We start from the raw sequence: 25,651 nt of genomic DNA on the forward strand, positions 1-25,651 counted from the left end.
AGAAACTCTGCAAATGGGGGCAAGTCTGGAAAAGGGTTTCCTCTATCTTTGGCCTCCATCCAAGGTTTGTCATCATCCTGCCCTTTGAGCTCATAGTTCACAGGAGCCAAAAAGGTTATGGAGGAGAAAGCAGAGAACACGAGAAGCCAGGGTCTGACAAAAAGCCAGCACACAACTGTCGGGGGTCATGATGGAAGCAGCCTCGGCTCAGTGTGATCCAGGCAGAGCCTTTTCTGGTAACTTTTCCTAGAACTTCTGATATAAATCCTTACCTGGTTCAGTCAGCAAGACCTCCTTCCTTCAGAGTGGTACTGAAGACCTCCACCAAAAATGTGTGTGTGTATGTGCACACATACATGAGCCTCTCCTGGGGGCTTCTAACTGGAAACACCTCTCTGTCTGGTGCTGCCCTGGAGGCAGTGCAGCTGGGAAATTTGTTTATTTTTCCTGTATCAGGAGAAAGACGCTCAAAATCTAAATCACTTTATTTTGTGGCAGTCACAATGGTGCCAGCTCCTGCTTTTTCCATGTCAACCTCCACTCATTCAGGGATCCACTGGCCTTTTCCATGTTGGCAGTACCAGATGCCAAGGTACAAGTCCATTAAGGCCTCCTGCTCCCCATTTTCTTGAGTGCATAGCTGGGCTTATATAATGAGTTTTAAGAATTGATATGTTTCTTAACTGGAGAAGGTGAGGGACAGTAACAACAGTGGAGATTCCAGGGTAGGGAAAAGGGGAGGGCAGGGATCACAGAGGCCACCCCAAATTCTGTGTCCCAGTTGGGGGTGGGAAGGGGGATATGGGAGCCCAGGCATTTGTTGATCTTTCACTCTGCAAACTGGTCCAAGAACTTAAAGTAGGCCTGGCGCTGGGGTGCAGCTGCTGGAATGAAGTGGCCACCAGAGTGGGTAAGAGTGACGGATCCAGTGAATCGGCTAGCGAGCTGCATGCTCTCCTGACGGGGGATTACTTGGTCAGTGTCCCCGAAAACATGGAGTGAAGGCAGTGAGAAGGGGCCCTGCAGGATGGATTCCCGGACGCCAAGGCCGCGAGGACAGAAACCAGATACCAGGATGATAAACCTTGGCAAGGGGAAGCGGGGATCGCCTGCTTGGCCGAGGGCACACACAAAGGCTGCTAGCGCAGCCCCCTGGCTGAAACCGAGGAGCCCATCGAAAGGTCCCAGCGTGTTCAGTGCCTGTGCCACCGTTCCCAGTGCTTCCTCCAGACCTCTGCACACTGTGGGCTCTCTTAGTGCGAAGAAAACGTCTGTCTCCTGTTCTGAAAACCACCAGCCTCGAAGCTGCTCCTCTGGAGGGCAGGGCCCTACAGTGATATGGGAGATAGAAAGGGGTTAGGGCAAAGGGAAGGAGAGAGAACAAAGTCTGGGGAAAGTGAGCTTGGGAACTGAATGGCACGGAGGAATGTTGGTGCGGTACAAATTAAGGTGGAAATCTGGAAGGCTGGGGTGGCAGAAATGACGGATATGTGCAGAATGAACTGGGAGGGTGGGAGGAATGAGTGAGGATACAGGGTGAGGGGGTGCTGAGGGTGTTACGGAGACGAGGCCAGATAGAGAAGACTCGTAGCGCATTTCCGGGACAAGACTCCTCTCACCGGACTCCGGCAAGGGGCCCGTTGCGTCCACGATCGGGTGCGGGCCACTGAGGCACACGAGCTCCGCGCGGCCCCGCAGCGCCTTCCTTAACGCTCCGGTCTTCTCGCGGAAGCCCCGCTCGCTCTGCCGGAAGCCAGCCAAGCACAATACTCGCAGAGGTCGCTGGGCCGCCATAGTGCTAGGCCGCGCGCCAGAGAGAACGGAAGCGGCCCTTCCCCGAGAGGAAGTTGAATTACGCAAGGGGGCGGGACCAAATGCCAGCACCAAAGTGAAGGGCGGGCCTCAGAGCTAGCGGGCGTTCCCTTGACAACGCGGGAGGGTAAGGCGCAGCCAAAGCAGGGCGGATACCTGAGACCCAGGAGCGTCTCAAGGAGCAAGTGGCACCACCTTCTCATCTCTGCAGCTGCAGCCTTCGCAAGTCACGTCTGGAGAAGGGCGCAAGGGCCCCTCCTGCACCTAAGGTCGCACACTTCGGTCAGGATCAGGCTTCTACGGCGTCCTCCATCCCTCTCGTGCATTTCCCGTAGTGGCCGCGTGGCGGCGGCCACAGCTCGCGTCGCTAGGGAGCTACCGGTCCTCCCTCCTTGGGAGTCCCCGCCTACCTTCCCCAGCGCAGGCCGGCGCGGGGCCTGGGCGGGCCGGTCCCGTCCGTGGTTCACAGTCCAGGGACCCAACGAGCTGCCGGCATAAAAGTCCATGGGGTAGGGCTGCTGCCAGGAAATGTCCCTCAGGGCCACCGCCGCCTAAGGAAGGAAAACTGGACAATAACACTTGCCAATATTTTTCTGCACAGCATTATTTAATGCAATCCTCACAGGGACCCTTGAAGGTTCTATTCTCAGCATACCACAGAGGAAATGTCAGGTTCAAAAAGGTTAAGAGACTTGCCCAAGGCCACCTGGCTAGGAAGTGGCTCAGCTGTAACTAAGTGCTGCCCACTTACCCCACTCCACTTTAGATCCCAGAACCAGGTACAGAGCCCACTCTCTCAAATGTTGGTGTTACCTCATAGGGTGTCAGCAGCGGCTTGGGGAAGGCTGTGCCCCAGTCAATGGACAGGCGTGGGCATGCCACCTGTACCCACCTGTGAAGGGAAGTCAGGTCAGACTCCAGGGAGGACTTCCCCCTTTCCTGGGCAGCAAGGTGAAGAACGTGACTATGTCCCCAACACACCCAGCGAATGCTTACTATGAATTCTGAAGTAAAGGCTGGAACTTACTTCTGTTTAGAATAACACAATAGTGTTGCTTCTCTTCTCCTGTTTTCTCCACTGACTACACGCCTTCAGAGGGCAGGGCCTGGGCAGCTCCTTTGTGATAGTATCCCCAGAATCAAATTTAGTGCCTGGAACCACACAGATGCCAACCACCCCTCCCACTCATCTCACACAGAACCACTTTGACGTTGCAGTTGCCTGCGAGCTCCGAGTCAGAATAAGTATGACCTGGCCCCTGCTGGATGAGTGTTCTGTAAACATCACAATTTCATGATCATGGAAGCAATTCCCCATTGACTCCAGCCTTCGATATGTGCTGGGCAGGAACCAGCTTCTAAACTTTCTTAGATAGCCCTAGCTAGGTCGGTAAGGTGGGGAAACTTACACGTCTACCTGAGGAAGCAGGCTAAGCTTGCTGGGAAAGATCTCCGACAGCAGCAGCCTCACAAAGGGAAGTCCCAAGGCTTGGAGTCTAGATTCCAGGTGCTGTTGGCAGAGAGAGGGAGGCGGACCTGGAGTCACCATGACCAAGCTGCCAAGGCTAAGTTCCTCAGCCTACTGATCCTTCCCACTGGGTTTCCCAGTCAGTCCCCTCCTCCAAAGGCCATCCCAAGCCCTCTGACCTCCAGAATCTTGGGGCTGCCCTGGCGGCCCAGAGTGCCCAGGATAAGGCCCCAGGATTTAGCTGAATGGGCAGTGGCTATGGCTTCTTGGCGGTTAGTCTGCATTTGTCGATGGTCATAGTGCTCTCTGGATAGGACTTTGCTGTATGGGTCGTATCTGGAAAAAAAGCTGTCAGGGTTACAGTGATAGCCACTCATGGGACTTGGGCTGTACACACAGCCCCCTGACTCAGCCCCTTAGTCTCCTGAACCTTCAGGCTCTATGCAGGTAATTATGAACACAGGCAAGAGTGTGGATTATCATTGGGAAGATCAGTCCCACAGCTGGAGCAGGCAAGAGTGGAAGGTTTTAAGATATCTGTGTGAATCCCAGGGGATGGGTGGGTACTCTGCAGCAGCAGCCCTTGGTTCGATATCCGGATTCAGGACCCAAGTACGTCAGATTTTTAAGGCTAGGGGCTGTTAAGTAGCCAGAGAATGAGGAGGTTTTGGCTGACTGAGGACCTCAGTGGCAGAGAATCCCACCCTCTCCCTAGCTGGTCAGCCCATACCGGTAAGCAGGGACAGTGGGGTTGGCAATCATGACAGACTCCAGATGGAAGCGGCCATCTCCAAGATATCTGCAGGGGGGTAGAAAGGAGGCGGTAAGTGTGGGAGGGGCAGCAGCAGAAGCAGGCACTGCCTTGGGGTTCAGAGGACTGAGTTCTTGGCTGGCTGTACTACCACCTGTGTGTGAACTGGGACAAGTCATCTCACCTCCTGAGGTCTTGGTTTTCTCACACAGTAAACTTGGTAAAACAAGGAGTTTGAGTTGGATTACCATAAAGCCCCTCCAGTTATGCAGAATCTAAGAATGCCCCCATCCCCTAACCTTCTGGGGGAGGAGTAAAGGCATGTCTGGGGCCAGGTAAGGCCACTCCAGGCTGTGGAGATCCTAACTTGGAAGTCCGGGGACAGATTCTCCTTCGCTCAATGCAGACAAGGGCAGTAGTCAGTCATCCATGCTGTAAATGAGGTTTCAGGGTATACACTGGCTACTCTCTGTCCTAAATACCTAACTACCTCCCTCCCTCTTGGGTCCAGGTCCTGAGTTGTGACAATAGCTACTGTTTATTGGAATTCTGCCTTCTTTGCACTGGCCTGGGCTAAGTACCTGGCATGTATGACTTCATTCAGTCCTATCAAATAACCCTCCAAGCTACCTACAGTGATCCCATTTTACAAGATACAACTAAGGTTCAGGGATGTTAAGAAACTTGCCCAAGTCACAACTACTAAGCGCTATGTTTGGGACTCAACGTTAGGCCTAACTCCCGGAAGGCTGTACCCAGCATGCCCTGGGAGACACCACCTCTAATAGTACCGTCCTAGAGATGAAGAGGCCAGAGCATGAAAGACAATCCGCCACGGCAGCTCCTTCTCTGTGCAACCACACCGAATTTTGATGAATGGCTAACACTCGGGGTATCCCTCCCTCCACCACACACATCGCAGCCCCCATGGGTAGGCATCTGAAAGCTCAGTCACACAGGCACAGGCACAAGGGAAATGTCACTTGGGAAGCAGGCCTGCCAGGTCAGGGCTGGGGACGGCCCTGATGTGGGCCTGTCCACGGGCAAGGGTGTCTGTGTGGGCACAGCGAGGCCTGTGGGCACCAGCATCGCAGCCCCAAAGGTGGGGCTCAGTCAGGGGAGTGCCCCTGCCTCTTTTCCTGCTATTAGCTGGGGACGGGGCTCCCCTCCCCAGTCCCAGCTGGGAGCTGTTGGCTCTGAGGCTGGCTACATTCACACAACATTAAGCATTTCCATTACCTAAAATAATTAGGCAGCAGGAGACACGCTGCTCCTGCTTGTTAGCTGTCCGGATGCTAAATTAATGGGGCTCCAGCCTGGGTGTGCCCATCCATCTTCTCCAATTATATTCCCACCATTTCTAGCCCACCTTCAGCCCCCTATCAGGCTCTCTGATTCCTGCCTCACCTTGGGCACAGACTTTTGGATGGTGGACAGAGCACTGGAGAGGGAAACAGAAAACCTGTTTGGTCTCCATCTTGCAGGGTGACCTTGAGCGAATGGTTAAGGAGTTTTAGGCTCCGAGGGTACACTCTTACATCTCTACAACTGGCACCCCCCTTTATCACTTACACAACAGCCTCTGCCTCTCTGGGCAGGTAGGGGGATGTGCAGCCCAAAATCTCTCCAGGGGACAGGGGCTTGCACTGTGGGACACTCACACGATACTCAGCTTTCAGCTCCTGGGCAACTGCCTGTAGGGAAAACGGGAGAAGGAAAGCTGAGTGGATGCGGGGCGGGGGCAAGGGAGAGCCAGGGCCAGAGGACCAGCCTGCAGCACCCAGAGGGGGACCCAGAAATAGCTGGCAGACTGGCTGCTGTCTATCCACATACCTGTAAGGTCGACACAAACTGTATGGTGCTAACCAGGGCGAGGGCACTGCCTGGGGGAAAGGTGAGGTGGATAGAGTCCAGTAGGTGGGTAGTATCTATCCGGATGTCCACAAAGACATACAGCACCCGAAAGTCTTGGGCAGAGGTGTCCATGGGAACTGGGAGGAGAGAAGAGTTCAGGAGACTTTTTTTTGGAAGGCAGGAGGGGCAGAGGGCGTGGCCTAGGTCAAGGTCTCTGAACAGCCAGGACCAGTGGCTTCAGGCTAGGGATAGAAGGAAGTGGTGGCGGGGTAGGGGGGAGGTCACAGGTCCCTGAGAAGCTCCTTCTCCATCACTTGGCTGGGGGCCCAGTCTGCTACACCACCAACAGGCTTCCAAACACCCGCATCTGGGACAGCAGCATGGTTTCCAAGGCAACCAAATCCAAAGGAAAGAACAGGAAGGCTGAGACCATCCCAGAAACCAGGAGGACCTCATGCCCACAAGCAGGACAAGGCACTGTGATGAGAACCAGTGTGAAGTCCTGCCTCCCTACCAGCCCTGCCAGGGTCCAGGTGTCCTGGTCCGCCATACCCAGGCAGCTGTGGCCATAGTGCACCAGGAAGTCAGCTCCCAGGGCCCTTGCAGTAAAGTCATCCACACAGCAAGCCCCATAGGTCACATCACCCATCACCATCACCTCAGCCTCTGTGAACCTGTGGGGGCAACAATGAAGAGGTAGGGAGAGAGGAACTGGGCCCTGAGGCACCTCCCCCATAGTGATACAAGGAGTGAGGTGGAAGAGAGACCTCACCCTGGGGAAGTACCTTGGGGCCCAGCTGCCCTCTTCCTACTTCTCCCAAGCCCTTGGGTAGGCAACTACCACTTCTGCCAGCCAACAAAGAGGAAGAGGAGCCCAGCTGCCACCTCCTCCAGCCCTGGCAGCAGCTCCTGAACCAGAGGATGGTCTCTGTAGCACCCTGATTCCTCTGCTCAGGCTCAGGCTGCAAGAGGAACCCCCAAATCTCAGACTGGTGTACACGGGGCCAAACGCAGACCCCTGATGGCCTGACTCATCCCACCCAGAGCAGTGAGCATGCACACAAGCGCACAGGCGCCTGCCCCCACATGCTGGCACTGTGGGACACGTGGGCATGCACATGTGGGCACGACTGCCTCCCTGATGCCCAGACCCCCGCTACCTCCTCACCCTTAGTCAGGGCCCTCTGTGCCCAGGATGGGAGCCCCCATGCACAGCTCCCCCACAGCACATGGCACCGCCCACACACCTCATGCGTCAGGAACAGTGGGCTCCGGCCAGCACATTGCCATGGGATCTGCTGCCAGGCCTGAATCACTGTGGGATGGGGGTGTGTGGGGAAGACCCTTCACCCCCTGAACCTACTTCAGGAATGGAGCAGAGGACCAGCTCTTCCCTGAGAGACCCACCCCTCGGTCAGGTATCTCATTTCAGTGACTGGGGTCTCCCTATGCTTCTCCTGGGAGCAAGGTGGGGAAAGCTGGACTGTTGCCAGTCACCCCCCAACCCCTCCTCCCCCATCCCCAAATCAGGTTGCACAGAAGCAGATTATTCAGCTCCTTAGAATGCAGCCCAGCCGTCTGAGTCAGCCTGAGTACTTAATTTTTTATAGATTAAAATGTATGCAAATTGGCCCAAGCCCCAGAGAGCATCCCTAAGGGGCAAAAGGGTGGGAACGGGAAGTGAGTCTGTGGCAGCAGGATGAGGAGCAGGGTGCAGGGTCAGGGAAGGGCAGCAGCAGGGGAGTGGGAGGTTCCCATCACGAGATGACCTCCCCTTTCTCCATTCCCTCTCCTCGTTCCTCTGATGGAACCAGATGGCTGAGCACTCACCCCCACCCCCCAAGGATGGCTCATTGTATTGAAGAAACAGACAAGGGGGTAGAGGAACTGAATACCATCTCCAAGGTACTTCTCCCCTGCCAAGCCCCCTTTTGCCCTACTCCCTAAGATGTGCCAGAAAAAAAGGTTCCCCCTAGCCAGATCCTGCGCTGACTACTCAGCCCATTCCAGGATCAGTACTGAGGATTCCTAGGTTCCTCCTCAGGCCCCACCACCTGCTCTATCTTAATTTTGTTTTTGTGTTTTTTTTTCTCTTTGTGTGTCTATGGTTGAAGGCAGAAGTCCAGAAGGAAAGAATGAGGTCAACAGGCAAAGCAGTAATGGGCATGGGATCTCAGCCCAGCTCCCTTTCCAGTGCCCTAAGTAAGCCTCACCTTTCCAAGATGTCCACAATGGTGCAAGCGAAGAGGAGGAGGCCTTCAGGCATCTGCAAGGCCACTGCAAGACAAGGCAGAGACATGAAAGCAGGAGGATGGGAAAAGGCTGGAATGAGGTCACTGCCCCTAACTGGCCAGGCAACCTCTCCACCCCCACCCCAGCTCAAAGCTTGGGGGCTCACCTTTCTTAGCCTGGGCCTGCTGGATCCTCCAGATGGTCTTGGGGATCTCAAAGTTATAGTTGGAAGGCAGGACTTGAATGGCTGCCTGCAGCTGGGGGTTGTTCAGGATCTCAGGGGGGATCTGATTGGCCAAGCGGCCCCGAGGGGCTCGACCTAGATAAACATTGAGACCCCAGTCAGTACCCAGCTGACACCACAGCCACACCCAGCTAAACTACTAGCTTTACTTATATTTCAGTCTCAGATCCCAGATGTGTTGGGGCTTGGCCCTGTCATCTTCCCCACTGAGTTCACCCTGAAGCTGGAAAGAAAACACATTAAGCCAGGAAGAAACCTGCACAATTAATTTCCATGTTGTGAGATTACTGTAAATCAGACTCATGCTCATGAATGGGGTATGGTTCACACCTTACCTTGGGAGACCAGAGGTGACACCAGTGGACTGAATTGAGGAGCAAATGGAAAACAAATCCATACAACTGCTCCTTGATAGAGAACAATCCTGAAGAAAAACCACGAGCCAAGGAATCCCAAGTATTCTGGGAGAATGGCCCCCCTCCCCCTACCTGAGAACACCTTGAGGTTCTGAGGTCCTAGTAAGAATCTGTCAGCAAACTGTTCTAAGTGCTAATTTTAGACTGCCTTCCTTACTTGAGCACACTGATTATGTCTACACTGGTTAGTTCCTGCACTCTCCCCTCTTCTCATTTAAAAAGGAAATAAAACCAAACACTTAACTGACTTAAGTTCCCTTGTCCTATTGTTCCACCCCGCTTCCTACCTGGGTAAGGATGGAAAGAACAATCTAGTCAGACTGTGGGCAAATAGGTAAGGACAGAAAAGTGGCCTCAACCTTTAGAGGGCAGTAGTGTAATGGGGGCAAATGTAGATATCTAAATAATTACAACCCCTTGATCACCCAAGGATATGTTTATTGATTTTAGAGAGAGGGAGGAAGAGAGAGAGAAACACTCATCAGTTGCCTCCTATACATGCCCCAACTGGGGATAGAACCCACAATCTAGGTATGTGTCCTGACTGGGGACTGAACCCACAACCTTATGGTGTATGGGATGATGCTCCAACCAAGCCACCTGGCCAGGGCCCTAGTTACCTCTTTAGGAGCCAGACAGTTTGGGAATGTGGCAAGAAATTAATTTACTTAACAAATATTGATTGAACCTATACTATGTGCCAGAACTTCTGCTAGGGTCCCTTACTATGATAGGCAGGATCCTCCCAGACTTGATCCTTGGTGGGGGGGGGGGGGGGGGGGGGGGCGTTGGAGGGAGTAGGTGGGTGGGACAGTGGTGGTGATGTTGCCAGTGAAGAATTAGCATGGCCAGCTGGGACCCCGAGGCCAGATTTGTAATGTTACCACTGCTATGGTTTTGTTCAGTTGTTTCAAAGGCCTTGGAACAACCAGCCGAGTATCTCTGAACCCCTCACAGAAAGAAGCTACTCTCGCAGATCTACGTCCCTTGTGGTTGCTGCACTATCTGGCAGTCTTAGCAGCTCAATTTATCCCAAGGGTCAGTAGGTGCCTCCTCCTTTTATCACGTGGATAAATCTTCTGTTTACATCAGTGTTCCCCGGAAGACTGTGAGGTTCCCAAGGGCAAGGCTGCAGTCTAGTCCCCGCACCTTCCACAGGCCTGGTATTCATGTGCGCTCAGAAAGTGCCTGGTGATTAAAACCACTTGCCCCTTCCCTTGAAAGCACTCCCAGCGAGCCCACTGTGGAATGCCCGCTGCAAAAACTCCTGGCTCCTTCCCTCCCAGTCGGGACCGTCTTTCCCGTGAGTGTTCATGCGTCTGTCTGCTGGCCAAGGCGGGGTACAACGTTTCCGGCTTAAGGACTGCAAGTTCCTAGAAGGGGATGCTCAGGATCGAGCCCTAAATCTACTGAAGAAAGACCGGTCCCCCAGGCTCCGGTGACAGCGGCACAGAGCCACCGACGGCGGGGCCTTCCAGGTCTGGCGGAGAAAGGGGGCTGGACTTGTCTCTAAGTTGGGGGCCCTACCACGAGATGCAAGGTCCAGAGGCCACTGCATTGTAGCACCCACCTCTGCCAGGGCCGTTTCGGCCTCCCGGCTCCGCCACTTCGGATGCAACCAGCGCCGCCATTACCGGCCTGCCCACGTGGGGACCAAAAAGACAGCCCTAGAAGAACGCGGAGAGCGCAGCCATCTCAGTCGCTCGCGGAAGGGCCAGCGAGGGGCGGGGACAGTGAAGGAGACGGAGGAGGCGGGGCTATTGTGGGCCAATCTCAGCCCGCAAGGTCGGGACTCGCGAGAGCCCCTAGCGGTCCCGAACGACCGCGGTTACACTCCCCTGGCGACCCTGTCCTCTCCTCCTCCCCGCCGACCGGAACCTGGCACTCCCAGACCCGAGCTCCCCTACCTGTCCACACCCTGCCGGACTTCTGCGGGCGGAGTCCTGTGATTAGAGACACCACCACGTCTTTCTGCTCCGCCCCCCACCTCCCCTCCTGGTAAAAGCAGTGGATGCGTGTGGGTGGGGCCACACTCCCTATCTCGGCGAACCCCACGGCCGCCCGGGACAGAACTCCCTGCCCAGCTCCAGATCGAGTCTTGATGCCGATTTCCGGAGCGCCGCTGCGCCCTCACCACCTTTCAAACCCACAGTGTGAAAGGATCACATGTGGGAAACTGATACCAGGGGAAGGTCCTGCGCTTGAGGGCGCTTTCCTGTGAACAACGGGTAGTCCAAGGACGCAGACTCCCTAAACCTTCGGATTCTGGCGTTTGCCCTGCCTAGGCTGCCCCTCAGGCCTAGGGTAGACTTTCTCCCGCTTAGTGGCCTGAGATCCTGGGATCCCAAAGGAAAGGCAAGAGCGGCTAGTGAAACAGCCTTGACCTTTGGAAGATCAAATTACTTTCAGGACTGGCCTTCAGCAGGGTCTGCCCCAAAGAGCAATAGTTCCACAGGGCCGTTTGTCCACCCAGTCTTCTGGCACCATCTTCCCCTCTCTGCAGTGGTAATGTGAGCACAGCTGGCCCTTTAAGACAGCTCTGTGGCCTCAGGCTCCCCTGGAGGCCCTCTCAGCTTGGAAACTCCTAATTAAGGTGCAGAGAGAAGTGAAAAACAAGCAGCCGGGGACTGGCCTTACCTAGGAGGCTGTCCAGAGAGGAGGGAGGGATGGCTGGGCAGGGAGGGGAGTGAGCTGCGGAGGGGAGGACCAGAAGGGATCAGCGTTCTGCTCCTTGGGTCACTGGCTCACACTCTCCTAACACAGTCACAACTTTGAGCAGGAATGTGGCCAAACATGGGTCCCAGGAACACACCTCTCCCCTCAATGCAGTTCAGCCTGGACTTTCCCATCTTCCCCCAGTTTCTCTGGCTCCCCAAGGATATCACTTCTGAGTCCAGCTCCTCCGGCTTCACAACACTAAGGTCCAGCCTGTGGGCAGCTTTAACTCTGGCTGCAGTTATAAATTCCAAGGGGGAAAAGACTGGCTCCGGCAGAGCAGTGTCTGCTCCTTAGCAGACACCCTGCCCCTTAGGGCTTTTTCAGAGGTAGAGGTGGGGCCTGTTGATAATGGAAGCCCATTCTCATATAACAGCCTCTGTGCAAAATGAGTTTTCCTGGCCCCCATTAGTAAACCAGATGATGTTTAGGAGAACTAGACATCAAAGACAGATGGGAGCATGTCCTTCAAGACCCTGCAGTGCAAAACGTTGGGGGCTGCTATTGAACTTGGTCCAAGAACACCTCCATCTGTCTGTGGGGGTCTCCCTGCCTGAATTACTCAGCAGTCTGAGTAATTACTGCCTGACAAGAAAGTGGGCAGGGTGCACCCCCACGTTACACCACAACACCCGCCTACAGTCACCCCCACCCCAGCCCTCCTGAAGCTGAAATAACTCTGCTTCTCACACTCACGCCCAGCTCCAGCCAACTTTGCCTAAGATGCTGGGGTTTGTGGGGCAGGGACACATGGGGTGGTGGCAGGAGGAGTAACCACCCCGATTTGGGCTGACAGTTTAGCCCTGATCTGCTGAGCAAATGGATCAGCTTCCATGGGCCTTGGTTTACTGGCAGAGGGCCTCTGCAAGTTCTCTGTGTGGGTGAGTTCAGCTGCAGTGTCAACCTGGCAGGGCTTAGACAGGGTGGGGGTCAGTCCAGCCCCACAGCTGGTCAAGGCTAAGAGAAAGGATGCCTCACGTCCTGTTCCCACCCCAAGATGGGTCAATCTTTTTGATCTTCAGAACAAGGTTACTTCCTCACCTCCAAGCATTTGCACATTCTCTCCTGACTGAAGTGGCCTTTCTCTTCAGAAGAAGAAAAGCCCTCCTTTCTCCTGAGGGCTGTTGAACACAGCCCTCGGGACCTAGCCCAAGTGGTACCTCTTCTGTGACGCCTTTCTTGGTGGTCCTTCACCCAGCTACAGAGCTAGCGGGGCCCTGTCCCACACTTTGTATCTCCTCCTGTGATGCTCTAAGATGGTTTGTGGGTCTTTCTTCCCCAAGCTTCTGGAAATCCAAGTCTATATACAGTTAGCTCACACCCAAGCTCAGGGCAGCGAGTGCATGTGTGAGTGAATGAATGATACAGGTCTCTCTGACCTTCCTATCATGCCAAGTTTTTCTCCAACGAATCACACAACTCATTCTCTCACTTCAATTATATCTCCGCTTAGACGTCACCTGCTCAGAGAGCTTTCCCTAATTCCCTCACGTCAGCTCCAGAATAATTGTTTTTCTTTCAAGCACCATCTCATGTAGACTTTCCCCATTGGGTTCCTATTAGACTATAAACTCCACAAAGGTAGGGGGGACCTTATCTTCTTCACTGACTGAAGTCCCAAGGATAATAGTGCCCTACACATGATAGACTCTCAATAAATGTGTTGAATGAGTTCTTTAGCCCACTCTTTTTCCTCTTCCAGGACCCGTCTATCTGAGGCCAGTAGGGGGTGCCGGCCTCCACCCAGGATCTTGGCTCGCCCGACCCTTCCCAGCGCTCAGCCCTGCCTGCCCCCTGCGGGACCTGCTTTCTAGGCGGTGCCTCCTCCGTTTCCTACGAAGCCCCTGGTGGGGTCTGTATAGTTCAAGAAAAATCAGAGGGCCCCCTAGGCGGAAATAACCCACTTGAGCCCCACCTTGGTTCTTCTCTGTAGGGTTTGCAACTGGGCCTCCTAGAATGCTTGCCGTGAGGTCTAGAGCCGCCTGGGGGCACGCCACACCTCCTCCCAAAAAAGATAATGTCAGGGTGAGAGGCGACAGGGTCCGTCGGAGCCGTCCCGGGCTGGGAGGAACCGTCCAAAGAGGAGATGGGCAGGGGTGCGGACTTGTGATCGAGGGCTCTGGGCGGCGGTCGTCTTGTCCCAGCCGGTCGGCGGAGTGCACGCTTCCAGCCGCCTGGCTGGGTGACCTCCATCCGCGAAGGGCGAACGCGCGGGGGCTGGGCTGCGGGTGAGAGCTCTGGGGAGCCCACGGGGCCCGGGAGGGGTTTTCGAGTGGTCAGACGAGACCGGCCGCGGGGCTGGGGCAGGTACTTGGACGGACCGGGGTGGAGGAACGTCTCCGGGGGCGGGCGCAGCGAAAACACCTTGGGAGGCGGCGCCGCACGGCTGAGCGCCGCTGCCCAGGGAATAGGACGGCACTCCGCACCGCGAGCTGAGAGCACTTTCATAAATTTTGTATGGGAGGCGCTCCGTGAGCGGGGGCGGGGAGCGGAGCGAGGGGGAGGGAGCTAGCAAGCGAGGGAAGGAGGGAGGGAGGAGGAGAGGTGGGGGAAGCTGGGGGGGAGGAAGGGAGGCGCCCCGCTCCGCCGAACACTCGGTCCTGCAAACGCGCGCCGGGCGCTTTCCGCGGAGCTCCGCGTTGCATGCGAGCGCCCTTTTGCAGCAGCCGCGGCGGCGGCCCGAGGGGGCGGAAAGGAGGGGGCCGCGGCCAGGGGGCGGCGTCCCCCCTCAAAACCGCCTTCAAAGTGCTCTGGGCTGCAGAAGCAGGCCGCCGGCTTCGCGGAGCGAGACGCTCGTCCCGGAGCTGAGCGAGCGCGCAGTGCTGCCGGGGAGCGCCACGGTTGCTGGTGGGCGCCGGTGCCCTCTGAGCGGGGCTAAAGCTCATCATGCCCCTGCGGGGCCGGGCCGCCGGGCACAAGCGGATCCCCGGCTTGCCCCCGCCTCGACGCGCTCGGATTAGCTGCGGCCAGCGCCTAAGGATTTGAATCCAGACCCCGGGAGGGAGCGCGCCTAGGCCGACCTCGGAGTGGCGGACCCGCGGCCAACATGCTTCGCAAAGGTGAGTTGGAGCCTCAGGGGCAAGTTGGAGTTGGATGCGCACAGGGCAGAGCCGCGAGCCTTGGAGCCACCGGAAAGCTGCCTGATGCCGGGGGCTCCGGCCCGGAAGCAGCTCCCGGAGGGTTGGAGGGCTTTGCAGGGACGTACCACTGGGGGATGGCTTGCTAGAGCTCAGCCCCGGCCGGTGGTTGGTTGCGAGACACGGGTTTTGCCCCGTGGATCAAGCGACCAGGCCTAGGGATGAGGCTCGGCGAGGTCATTTCGAGACCACTGTAAGTTGTCCGGTGATGGAAAGGGTGCCGGCCTCCTGGGACCTTTGCTTTGCCATTACAAAGTTTTGCACTTGCAGGCTCAGTTCCCTGCGCGGGCACACGTCGCCGGCTTCTGCTGCTTTGGGGGGGCCGCGTCCAACCCGCGCTCCAGCGCAGCTATAGGTCAGTCACCAAGCGGCCCGGGCGCTCGTTGCGCGCCCTACCTTCCCAGGTGGAGCCCGGACGCCGGCACCTTCCTTGCAGCTCGGCTTTGGTCTCCAGGCTCCGGGCATCCACCGGTCAAGGGCGATGGCTAGAGCCTAATGTCCGCTTCCTCAAACTTTCTCTATTCCTGGAGTGGAGAGATGTGAAGGCGGAGGCCGTGCTAGCTGCGTGCGCTGCCTGTGCCAGGCTGAACTTGAGATCTGGCCCTTTGACCACTACCCTCCGGCAGCCCGGCTCATTGCCGAGCGCTGCAAAGTTGGCGCGGGCGCTGGGGAAATCCCGCCGCGCCCCCACGTGGCTGCCGCGCGGGGAGCGGGTAGTGGGGCCCGGGGAGGGCAGGTGACCGTGCTCTGGGCCCGTGGGCCCCGCCACCCGCTGTCCCGACCTCTGAGTCTGCCTCTTTCCCCTCCCAAGTCCGGGTGGCCTTCCACTCCCGCCGGGACCCGCCCCTCCTTGGAGTCTCTGGCCGGAGCCGGGAGGCCAGCGAGCCGCGGCGCTTGCGGCGGGCAGTCCAGACCCTGCGGAAACCGGCTGAAGCGGGAGCTCAGGTAGCGGAGGGGCCTGATCCCTGCGCTCCGCGCTCTAGCCTTAATCCGCCCCTGTTTCCATGGCAACAGGCCGAGTTGTCGTAAGCACAGGATTCTGACCTCACAGTAGGATGGAGAAGGAGAAAACCGGTAGGGGGAGGTGGCCTGAGGAGGGGGAAGCAAGCCTCAAGGCGGCCGGGGAGGAGCGGATGTGGGGGTGCTACAAGAGACCCCATAAGTAGGTCAGACAGGTGGGGTAAGAAATCACACCTTCGCTGGGAGCGGTGAAGGTTGTATGATGGTCCCCACTCGCTCAGGCTGACCCGGGATCCTGGGTTACCCCTGTCATGTCAATACTCACAAACTTGTGTGGCTTGTGCCCTCCACGTGGGTCGGCCCGATCAGTGCCGGGGAAATGATGACATGACTGCCTTTCAGCTGGTGTGGGAAAAGTCTCTCCTGCTGGTTGGAGAAAACACTTCACTGATACACACCAGTTCCATGTCCCTGCAGAAGGAGACTAAAAGTCTTTTCAGCAACCAGTGTGCTGGCCAGAGTGTCTCTGCACAGAGGTGATTGATACAGAGAATCTGAGAAACTTGATCCTGGAGCATGCAAACTTGCACCAGTGGAGAAGGCTTCCCAGGCAGTTTTAAAAGGCCACCCATGTCTGGCTGCAGGTCTGTGATGGAGATAGTGGAGAGGACTTAACATCTCATTTTCCTTTGGGTTTTTTTGTCATTTGGCAGTTTGCAGTTAGAAATGAGCCATGAAGCAGCCCACACACTTTGTTTAGATGGCTGAGGTGCCCAGGGAGGCTTGAGCAGCCTCCAGGAGCCTTTTCTGCATCCTTAGCAGCCGGAGGCCCAGCTTGGGATGAGCCCAGTGCATTCTGGGGTCTGCTCCCAGGGGGAGCCGCTTACCCTGCTCAAGAGGTGGCCCTGGAGGCTTGGCAGTCCTGTTTTCTGCTAAGGCTATTTTTTCCCTTCCTGCACAGCTTGGTTGGTGGGAGACCTACCAACAAAGAAGTTTCCACCTGGGTTGGCCTGAGGGAAATAGAAAGGGGAAGGCTCTGTCCGTGCCCTGGAGCCTGTGCTGGGACATTTCGTGGCAAAGGACTTTTATTTTGGTTCTCTCCTGCTCAGTTTTCTCCCGCAGCCCCAGATCTGACCCCTAGGATTTGTGTCTGTTTTACACATGTGCAGGACGCTCAGATTCTCAGTGTGGATCCTAGGTACCTGCCCAAAGCCAAAGGTGTGCCTGAAGCTAATGGCAAGGGAGGTAGCCATGGACATTTCTGCTTCTGGAATTGTTCCTACGGGCTCCAATACAAAATGTTATAGGGTGGATTGCAATTTCCCTGCCTGTCAGGTGCAGAGTGCCGCAGAGGGTCCTGGCCCCAAAGGGAGTTTCACAGTTCAATTACGATTTGGACAAGGGTTTGAAAGGTGAAAACAAAAATTAACCCTCTCCAGGTCCTGGGGGAAGGCCTTACCTTTCTGCAAAGGGCAGGGCTCATGGCCTTGACAATGGAGCACTTTGTGGAGTTAGGAGGCTCAGTGGTCTGAAGCCTCAGAGGAGGAAGGTGAGAGTAGGCATTGGACCATGAGGATCATCTCTGCAATTTCTCGTTGTCCTGTTACAGCTAGTGAGGTGCTGTCCCCTGGCAGGACACTTTAGCGGGTGCTGTGGTGCATCTCTTAAGGAATGGACTCTGCCAGGCACAGCCCCACATCGGTGCCAGAGCACCCCGAGTGGGTCTTGCTGCTGGCAGTGCTGGTAGCTGGAGGCTTCGACAGCTGCCCTGCCAGCTTTTCCATACCCTGGCCTGCCCTGGTACAGCCAGGGGTATGAGAAGCAAACCTCTGGTCTGAGATGAGAGGCAAGTGAGGCCTCACACCACCCAGTACCACTCAGGAAGAAAGGGCATCTTGCTGGGGATTTTGCTTTGCCAGAAGTGGCCTGCTTAAGGTCAGAATCTATGGTTTTCATTTTTAGAGCTATAAAAACAGAATGCAAATCAACAGCCTCTGGGCTAATACAGAACCTTAAAGTTTTTGTCTTGTTAAGCAAAGAAATAGAGTGCCAAGTAGGCTTTGTTAAGTGGCAGTCTAATTAATAATTTAAAATCTTGTAGCTGTCGTTCATTAGAATTTATCTGTACATCAACCACAAAATCAGTCAAACACACTCATTTATAAGTTAATGCTATCCCTGAATAATTCAGCAAGAGCTAGATTAAGGCCTGCAACCCAGTAAGATGCATTTTGTCCTTTTGGTTTCCATAGCCAGATGGGCTGGCCTGGTGGCCAGATTGGGTTTCCTTTGTGGGAAGAAGGGAAGGCACCAGGAGGACAGGACGGTGGGGCTCAGATGCTCGGTCGGTTGGAATCCAGAGGTTCTCTAGACAGCCAGAGAGTTGCCGTGTGAACAGGTGTGAGCAGGCTCTGTCTCTTGGAGCTGTTGGCGACATGGCCCACTCCAGCCCCAGTGAAGAAGGGGAGGGAGGAGTGTTCCGGGGACAGACAGCTGAGACACTCCTCCTTCCGCCGCAGAGGAGGTGTAGCTGGGACAGCAAGAGCCCTGCTTGCGTGGGGGGGGGGGGGGGGGGGGGGGGGGGGGGAGGGGGAGGTATGAGGCTTCTTAGCCAAATGCAGGTGCAGAAGGAATTTCAGTCTTCCCAGACCAGCTCTGTCCCACTCAAGGAATGCAGCCGGTGTCATCAAAACAGCTTCTTTAGTGGGAGCTTCCGGACTGCTTCTTCCCTCAAAGCTCCTGGTCCTTATGCCAGAAAAGAGAAGCCAAGAAGAGGAATTTTCGGAGAGCACCAGGACACCTCAAGAGAAAGGAGAGTCAGAGCAAGTTGCTAATAATTGAAGTCCACACATGTGTTTTCTTACCGTAGCCAGAATAAAGAAAGACGAGAAAAGCAGTTCAGTGTCCCAGTATGAGCTGAGACAGCGCAGGGACACGTTGTTTTGGTTTAGTTCCTGTCATGCCAACACCTCACTGCAGTTCACAGGTCCATTTTCCGCAGAGAAACTGCAGAACCCAAACTCCCCGCACGGCTACAGGAGGGACCGAATCCCAGAGTTTCTGTCTCTGTCGCAGGTTGCCAACCCTGAGCCCTCTGGAGGGCTAACGGACTCGGGGGTGGGGGGGCAAGTAGATACCTGGCACAGACAGTGGGCTTGATGCCAGGAGAGGTTCTTGGCAAAGTTTGAAAAGAGGAAGTCTCCTTAGGAAAAAGCAAAGGAAAGGGTAGGTGTTTGCCCTCTGACCTGTGGCAGAAGTGACAGCAGATGGGACCTAGGAGGGAGGCCTGTGGGGTGAATCCAAGTCCACGCTTTGGAGTCAGGGCCTGAAAAGGACAGAGCAGAAGTTCACTTGCTGGAGATGAGAAGGAGGGGGCAGGCACCATGAAGGATGTCAGGAACGGATCTGTTTGGTACCATCTGCAGCAGAGTAGTGGTTAAGGTTAAAGCAGAGAGGAGATGACAGGGAGGGAACAGATGGCCGAGGAAGCAAAATAGCTGGCGAAACAGGAACAGAGCCTCCAGGGACAGCAGAAGGCAGGACCTCCGCGCAGAGTGCCGGAAGCAGCCTTCTTTTCGGGGTACGCTGGCCAGACTGCCCTGGGTAGAAGTGAGTTAGAGAGAAGAGTGGGGTGGGGACTTCAGGGTGAGGGCTCCTTGGAGTTGACTAGGGGTCCCAGGAGCAGGGCCCTCCTTGGATGTCGTTAACGTGGGATGGGAGGTACCGCTGACTTGGAGTCCGTCACCAGCAGCGTGAGGCCAAGCCTCCCTGGGATCACAGCACGCCTGGCCGGGCCTGCTGGGAGGAGGTGTGCATCTAGCAGGCAGCAGGGGCAGCAGGGCCTGGACCCTCCTTCCCAACCTGCCCTGGGTCTGCTTCTGCCAGTCCCTGTCCACGTGCCGACAGCAACTGTTTATAGTTACTGATGGGCCGAGCTGAGTGCCCGCCATGCCTTATTTCGTGCCCTCTCACGGTCACCCTTCAAGATCAGGCTGTGCTTGTCCCTGCTGTACGGGTAAGGAAACTGAGGCCCGCACAAATGAGGTCTCTTGCTCTGGGTCACTTGGCTGGCACACTGTGGGCTCAGAGTGCGGTCCCGGCGCTGTCTGCTCCCACACTCTCGGCCTCCCTCTCTCAGTCTCTGAGCGCCACTGTCCTCACGTGCCTCACGTGACATTTGTTTTGTTTTGCAGGGTGCTGGGTACTGTGGAATCATTTGTATCTTGTTACAGAGCTCCCTGGTAGTTCCCCTGCACTCCCCTCATGGGTTTTCTCCAGGAGTGTCTCCGGCTGGGACCTGGGGCTTCTGGGACCCTGAGCCACTGTCTCACATGTCTTTCCTACTCTGTCCCTGCTTATGTCTGGGTAGACACGCCCATCACCTGCTGTTTCTTGCTTTGGTTTCTTCATTGTAGACAGAGGTGGGCCAATGGGCCAGTATCAGTCTGTCATGCCCTTGAGAAAGGCCTGCCCATGGTTTATTTGGGGGCTGGGCCCTCCGCATCATTGCCCTCCCCAGATTCCTCTTCCGGACTGACCTGGTGGGTTTGCTAACAGCGATATCCCAGACTGGTCAGCGGTTATCTGGGAAGCAATAGCCCCAGAGCACCCCGGCCCAGGTGGGTGGCCATTGGCACTCCGGTTGAGGTAGCGCCCCCCACCTGTACTTGCCCCTCCTCCTCCTCTAAGTGCTGGTCACTCCTGGGAGCTGCCCCACGGTCCAGCCCTGTGCTGTTCATGGGACGGTAACTGCAGAACTCAGAGCTGGGCTCCCTAAAGGGCTTCTGCCCCTTTTCCACCACGGGTATGTTCCAGAGAGGCCAATTCTTCTGTGCTTTCAGAAAAAAAAAAAAAAAAAGAAGATGAAGTAAGGGAAAGAGTTTAGATGATCTCAGGGCTTAGAAGAGTAGACCCCCTCTCTGAGCGAGGAGGCCCCCTCCACCACAGTGAGGCAGGGTGTCTGACCGGACAGATTCCGTGGGTGTTCCTGAGTCTAATCAGCCAGCCAACGTGGGGTCCGACACTGCAGACAGCCCCCGCTAGCTGATTCAGTGTGGGCACAGCAGGGGGGTTGGCACGGCGCTCTGTGTGTGTGCAGAACTACACCTGGTGAGCCCTGGCCAGTGTGGCTCTGTCAGTTGAACGTCGCCTCCAGAAGCAAAAGGTTGCTGGTTTGATTCCTGGTCAGGGCACATAGCTGGGTTGGGGGCCAGGCCCCCATTTGGGGCGTGATTGATCGATCTTTTTCTCTTACATTGATCTTTCTCTTCCTCTTTTTCCCTTCCCCTCTCTCTAAATAAATAAATAAAATCTTAAAACAAAGAAACAAAGAAAGAAACGCCTGGTGAGGTCATGACAGGCTCTGGGAGTGTGTGCACCCAAGGTCTGGGGCAGAGTGGAACACCCGAGGGTGCGCTCCTGGCTTGCTGGGAGGCCACACGGCACTCACAGCCTGGGACAAGCGTGGCGTCGGTGCCATGGGTGGGCTGGCGAGCTGCTCAGAGGGGGTCCCCAGGAGTGGGCAGGCCGGCGCCATGTGTGCCACACGTGAACAAAGATTGCTGAGCGGCTGTGTGGCTCGTCCACACAGGGGTGGGCGGGCATGACTCATTAGGTATCTGCTATAATAAGGCAGACCACAGCCCTGGAGATGGGGCCTGCTGGCAGCCTCCTGGGCTGACTCCAGAGGGCAGTGGCACCGGGGTTGGGGTGGGTCTGTGGGAAACGGAGCAGAAGTCTTCCCGGCTCAGGAGAGGAGCTGGGCTCTCAACTCAGCCCACGGAGGTGGCGTGAAAGTTTGCTTCTGTCTCTAAAACTCTCCTAGTGGAGCTTGCCATCTCTCTGTCTCTCTGTCTCTCTCTGGGCACCTGAGCCAACACATAGTGAAGGGGCCTTTACATATATATGCTTCTGTAGAGATTCACGAGGCCCTAGGGGGGAAATTGGCATTCTTCTTACGATGATTTATTTATAGGGCGATTGGATGATGGGGGTATGGAGGCTAAGGTGCCTCCATTAGTGAGAAACATACAAGGCAGGAAGCCTTGCTCTGCATTTGACATTTAGTGAGGCGACTCCTACCAGGGAGCTGCCTTTTCTTTTAGAAGGTTTGCCTTTAATGTTCTATTCATGGGCTTGTCTGGGCAGGCTGGGGGAAGCAAGAAGCCTGTGGTGTGGGGGCTTCAAGGCTGGGGCCGCCCAGCCTTGGACAGCAAGGCCCGGGCAGGTCACTCGGCCAGTGTAGGCAGCCTGGGCGGGCCGGACGCTGGGAAGAGCAGCTCTGCCCTGTGCCTCAGGCAGCCGGTCACCTGCCAGCCACCTCTCTCCTTGGCATACGCTGCAGGCATCACGCCATGTGTGTTTACTCTCCTGTCTGTCTCTGTCTTCACCGGCCACCAAGCTGTGCGACCTTGGCTTTGGCCTGGCCGTGGCCCTGTTTTTCCGGGAGACTCTGGGATTGTGGAAAGAACACCAAACCTGGAGCCCTGGGGCTGTGTTTGGTTCCATCTCGGTGGCTGACTCACGAGACCCTGGGCATGTTTCTGCCTCTCTGGCCTCAGTTTCCCCATCCATGATATGATAAGATGAATGGTTTTCCAAATGTTTTTCAGCAGTAGAAGAGTTTCTTCAAATGATGTCCAGAGTCAGAGCCCAAAATATAAAACGGATAAGCGCAGAGCTGGGACAAGGGGCCCCTCCTCCAGCCTCACTGACACCCAGCACCCTCCCCTGTGGTCCCTCCTGGCAGGACAGTGCACCCAGAAGGCCACTGGGTGTGATGTGTGTTGTGTGCTAACACAGAGGACACTGCCCTGTCCCCAGGACCTGAGTTTGAGCTCCCTTCTGCAGTGGGGGTGGGTGGCTTCCTCCTCTCCGTTTGGACACCTTGTGACCATTAGCTGTCTGGGAGAAACTGTACTTGGAGTCTCCTTGCCCTCCCCGCCACACACGCACTCCTGAGCTCAGACTTCCAGCTGTCTCCTCCATCACTCCACTGTCACTGCTCTGGCTTGATGTTGACCTTACCAGACATTTTCCTTGTCTCACCTGACCTTCTGGTGGCATTTGACTCTGTCGGCCACCGTTTCCCCTTGGCTTCCCTGCTAGCAGCTCCCTGCACTTCCTCTTCTGGGGCTGCTGCTCCCCAGCCTCTGTGCTGGCTTCACCTCCTCCTGCCATCCTTCAAATGCTGTGCCCTCCTGGGCAGCGCCCAGCGCCCTCCTGCACACGCAGCACTGGGGGGTTTCGGCACCCTCTAGCTGCAGCGCCCGTTTGCTGGCTCCCCCCACATCCCATCTCCAGTCGAGATGTTGCTTCTGATGTCTGGAGCCACCATTCCAGCTGACCCCTGATGCCCCCAGAGCTCACTGCACACCTGCTCCTACCCCATGTCCCCCCATCTCTGGCTCTGGCACCATCATCCTCCCAGCCACCCTCAGCGCCCAAACTGGACCCAGGGACCAGCCCCTCCCCTCCCCCTCCTCACTAGTCCACAGGGAAGTGCTGTGCTCTCCCTCCGTGTCCTTCACATCTCCTCTCTCGGCCTCTACCCTGTCCCCGTCTTCTCCATCAGCAGCCTGCCTGCCAGCCTCTATGTGTGCCTTCACCCAAGCTGGCCTTTCCATTGTGGCCAGATTCTGCGATGCTGTACAAGTGTGTTCGTGGCTGGAAAACCTTCAATGATTCCTTTTCCTTTGGAGGATAGTCCAGACTTCCTGGCTTGGCTGTCAAGTCTCTCCCCTCTGCCCCACCTGCAGCTCCACCCTCCCCTCTCCCTACCGCCCACTTTGAACTCTGAGGCCTGGGTCTAATGAACTTTCAGTTTGACTGAATCATGCTCTCTCTGCTGTAAGGCTCTGCACAAGCAGCTTACTCTGCTGAAGACACCCTTTGCCTTCAGTCCTGTGCTTCAGGACCCAGCTTACACTCCATCGCCTGTGGGAAACCTTCTCGAACCTCCTGGACTAGAGGAGTGGTCCTGAAATTGCCAGAACACCCTGTGCTTTCCCGTCATCGTACTCAACGAATTTTATTGGCAGTTACTTTTGTATTATTGTCTTCCCCACTGGATGGCAAGTTCCAGAGGAGACAGACTCTTTACCTGTTGCCCCTCCAGACCTGCTCGCCGCCTTTCTCCTGCTGTCTGTCTCAGGGTGTCGGCCTGTCCGGCTCCACAGTGGGCTCCCGTGCCCTCTCACTCCCAGCTGGGTTCAGCCAGTGGTGAGTCGCCATGGCTCCCATGTCCCTGTGCCTGCACCCAGAGTTGCTGCCAGAAGAACAGCCTGAGACAAGGATTCAAAGGCCAGTCTTTTGTTTAGGAGGCACCTTACGAAATGCCGTAGGTGAGCGGGGAACTGTAAAGAGAAGGGAAGGAGCCAATAATGGGTGCTTGTCCTGCCAATCACCACCTGGGCGACCAGAACTTCACCCAGAACTCCACCCTCGGGGGAACTTCAGGACAGTCTAGAACAGGCACCCCAAAGTTAGCTCACCCAAAGGGCAGGGAGCGGGTATTTATACACAACCTCCCACCTGGCCTTGGCTGAGTGCTATGCCTCTGGGGCGACAAATTCCCAGGCACTTTTGGCCTGTTCTGTGGGTGAGCAAAGTCGGCTCTGCCGCTAGAGAAAGCCCTCAGGCGAAGAAATGCAGGTTTTGGCAGTTGGAAGTGGGGCTGGTGTTTGCTGAAATGGTAAAAGCAAGGGGTAGGCAGGCCCTCACAGCATCTGCTGTAGGGCTGCTGCCCGCAGATCTCCCAGCTCCTCTCCGGGTTCAGGGGGAGCTCCTTCCCCGGCTCAGCCCTGGCTGCAGGGGAGGAGGTGGGGGGTGGTAAAAAAAAAAGTTCTCTCTTAGGGTTTTCACAGCCCTTATTCTCACTTTTCCTGAACAAAATAAAATGTAGTCATAATGTAGACATCGAGTGGATGGTATTGAGTCAACCACTAATGTCATATCTTTATGAGTTGAGAAGAAATGTTCATTGAATGTGCGTTTAAGTTGGAACCCAACAAACTTACTACCAAAATCTAATTTTTAAATTGTCCTATAACAGTAAGAAAAATTAAATCATGATTAGTTAGGGCTTTAAAAAAAAACTTAGTGCCAGGAACCAGCAGGAAACAGGGGTTTTTGTTTTTTGTTTGTTTCTGACTTTGTTTTTTTAAGGAGGAGGATGCAGAAGGAGTCTTAGAGTTTTCCCTGTGCAGTGACTCATTAAAAACAAAAAAGGCCCTGGCTGGTGTGGCTCAGTGGATTGAGTGCTGGCCAAAGGGTCGGTCACAGGTTCAATTCCCAGTCAGGGCACATGCCTGGGTTGCAGGCCAGGTCTCCAGTAGGGGGCGTGTGGGAGGCAACCACACATTGATGTTTCTCTCCCTCTCTTTCTCCCTCCTTTCCCTCTCTCTGAAGATGGATAGATAAAATCTTTTTTTTAAAGCAGTTCTTTTTAGCCCCAAGTTACAGATGAGGACACTGAGGCTCAGAGGGCCACAGAGCTCAGCCAGGGCCCAGCACTGCTGCCTCCCAGGAAGCGAGAGCCACAAAAGACTGGCTGAGCAGACCACGGTGGGGCGGGAGCTGTGTTGGGAAAAGAAACAGGACTCTCACTCAGAAAAGTTTAGGGTTGTACTTGGCAGATTTTTGTGGAACAAAATCGCACTATGAGATCTGTGGCAAATGAAAAACCTCTGGTGGACAACCCTGGGCTTCAGAGATCTGAAAATGTTAAAAAGAGGCTGGACCAAACACGAAGAGGTTTAAAGTTGCCAGGTGAAGCCGAGCTCACCAGCTCACGTGGTGCCTGGGCTGGGAAGACCCTGCCTCTTTTGTCTTCTCTGCCATAGGTGAAAATGACTTGTTACTCTGAACTGCTCTCTCCCTGGTTGTGGCCCAGGCCTGCGGTTGAAATAGGATCTCTGAGAGGAGCAAGAGAGACCCGCCCAGTTCACAGGGCCACGCTCAGGAGCAAGTGGCAGCCAAGGGGGAAATGTTGCCACCTGACCTGGGGTGGCGATTGGCCCTGGGGTGGCCTTGAAGGAGCAGAGGATATTGTCTTCCTGTAAT

General features: G+C 55.7%; 3 protein-coding genes across 4 annotated transcripts in view; 1 reads left to right on the plus strand and 2 right to left on the minus strand.

Annotated features, from left to right (window-relative positions):
* Positions 1-467: 467 nt before the first annotated feature.
* Positions 468-13,909, minus strand: DPH1 (diphthamide biosynthesis 1). Of its 2 annotated transcripts, none has more exons than XM_028520771.2 (13): positions 10,348-10,518; positions 8,284-8,436; positions 8,099-8,162; positions 6,438-6,559; positions 5,865-6,022; positions 5,604-5,725; positions 4,011-4,079; positions 3,460-3,616; positions 3,222-3,322; positions 2,626-2,704; positions 2,223-2,363; positions 1,969-2,076; positions 468-1,328 (listed from the first exon to the last, which is right to left on the minus strand). In XM_028520771.2, the coding sequence occupies exons 1-12, from the start codon at positions 10,406-10,408 to the stop codon at positions 1,987-1,989; spliced, it is 1,317 nt and encodes a 438-aa protein (XP_028376572.1). In that variant the 5' UTR covers positions 10,409-10,518; the 3' UTR covers positions 468-1,328; positions 1,969-1,986. The 2 variants fall into 2 exon arrangements, with proteins under 2 accessions (XP_028376572.1, XP_035890294.1); XM_036034401.1 differs by lacking the exon at positions 10,348-10,518 and adding an exon at positions 13,408-13,909 and having other exon boundaries at positions 1,193-1,328.
* On the minus strand, positions 659-1,950 carry OVCA2 (OVCA2 serine hydrolase domain containing). The gene is made up of 2 exons (XM_036034409.1): positions 1,620-1,950; positions 659-1,328 (listed from the first exon to the last, which is right to left on the minus strand). The coding sequence occupies exons 1-2, from the start codon at positions 1,792-1,794 to the stop codon at positions 829-831; spliced, it is 675 nt and encodes a 224-aa protein (XP_035890302.1). The 5' UTR covers positions 1,795-1,950; the 3' UTR covers positions 659-828.
* Positions 13,910-14,043: 134 nt separating the features above from the next.
* Positions 14,044-25,651, plus strand: part of RTN4RL1 (reticulon 4 receptor like 1) — a 67,253-nt gene continuing 55,645 nt past the window's right edge. The window contains exon 1 of the mRNA XM_028522000.2: positions 14,044-14,551. Within this exon, the coding sequence (XP_028377801.1) occupies positions 14,539-14,551 (13 nt within the window). The 5' untranslated portion in view covers positions 14,044-14,538. The remainder of the gene's footprint in view (positions 14,552-25,651) is intronic.

The sequence above is a fragment of the Phyllostomus discolor genome, chromosome 8, assembly GCF_004126475.2.
Source record: "Phyllostomus discolor isolate MPI-MPIP mPhyDis1 chromosome 8, mPhyDis1.pri.v3, whole genome shotgun sequence".
NCBI lineage: Eukaryota > Metazoa > Chordata > Mammalia > Chiroptera > Phyllostomidae > Phyllostomus > Phyllostomus discolor.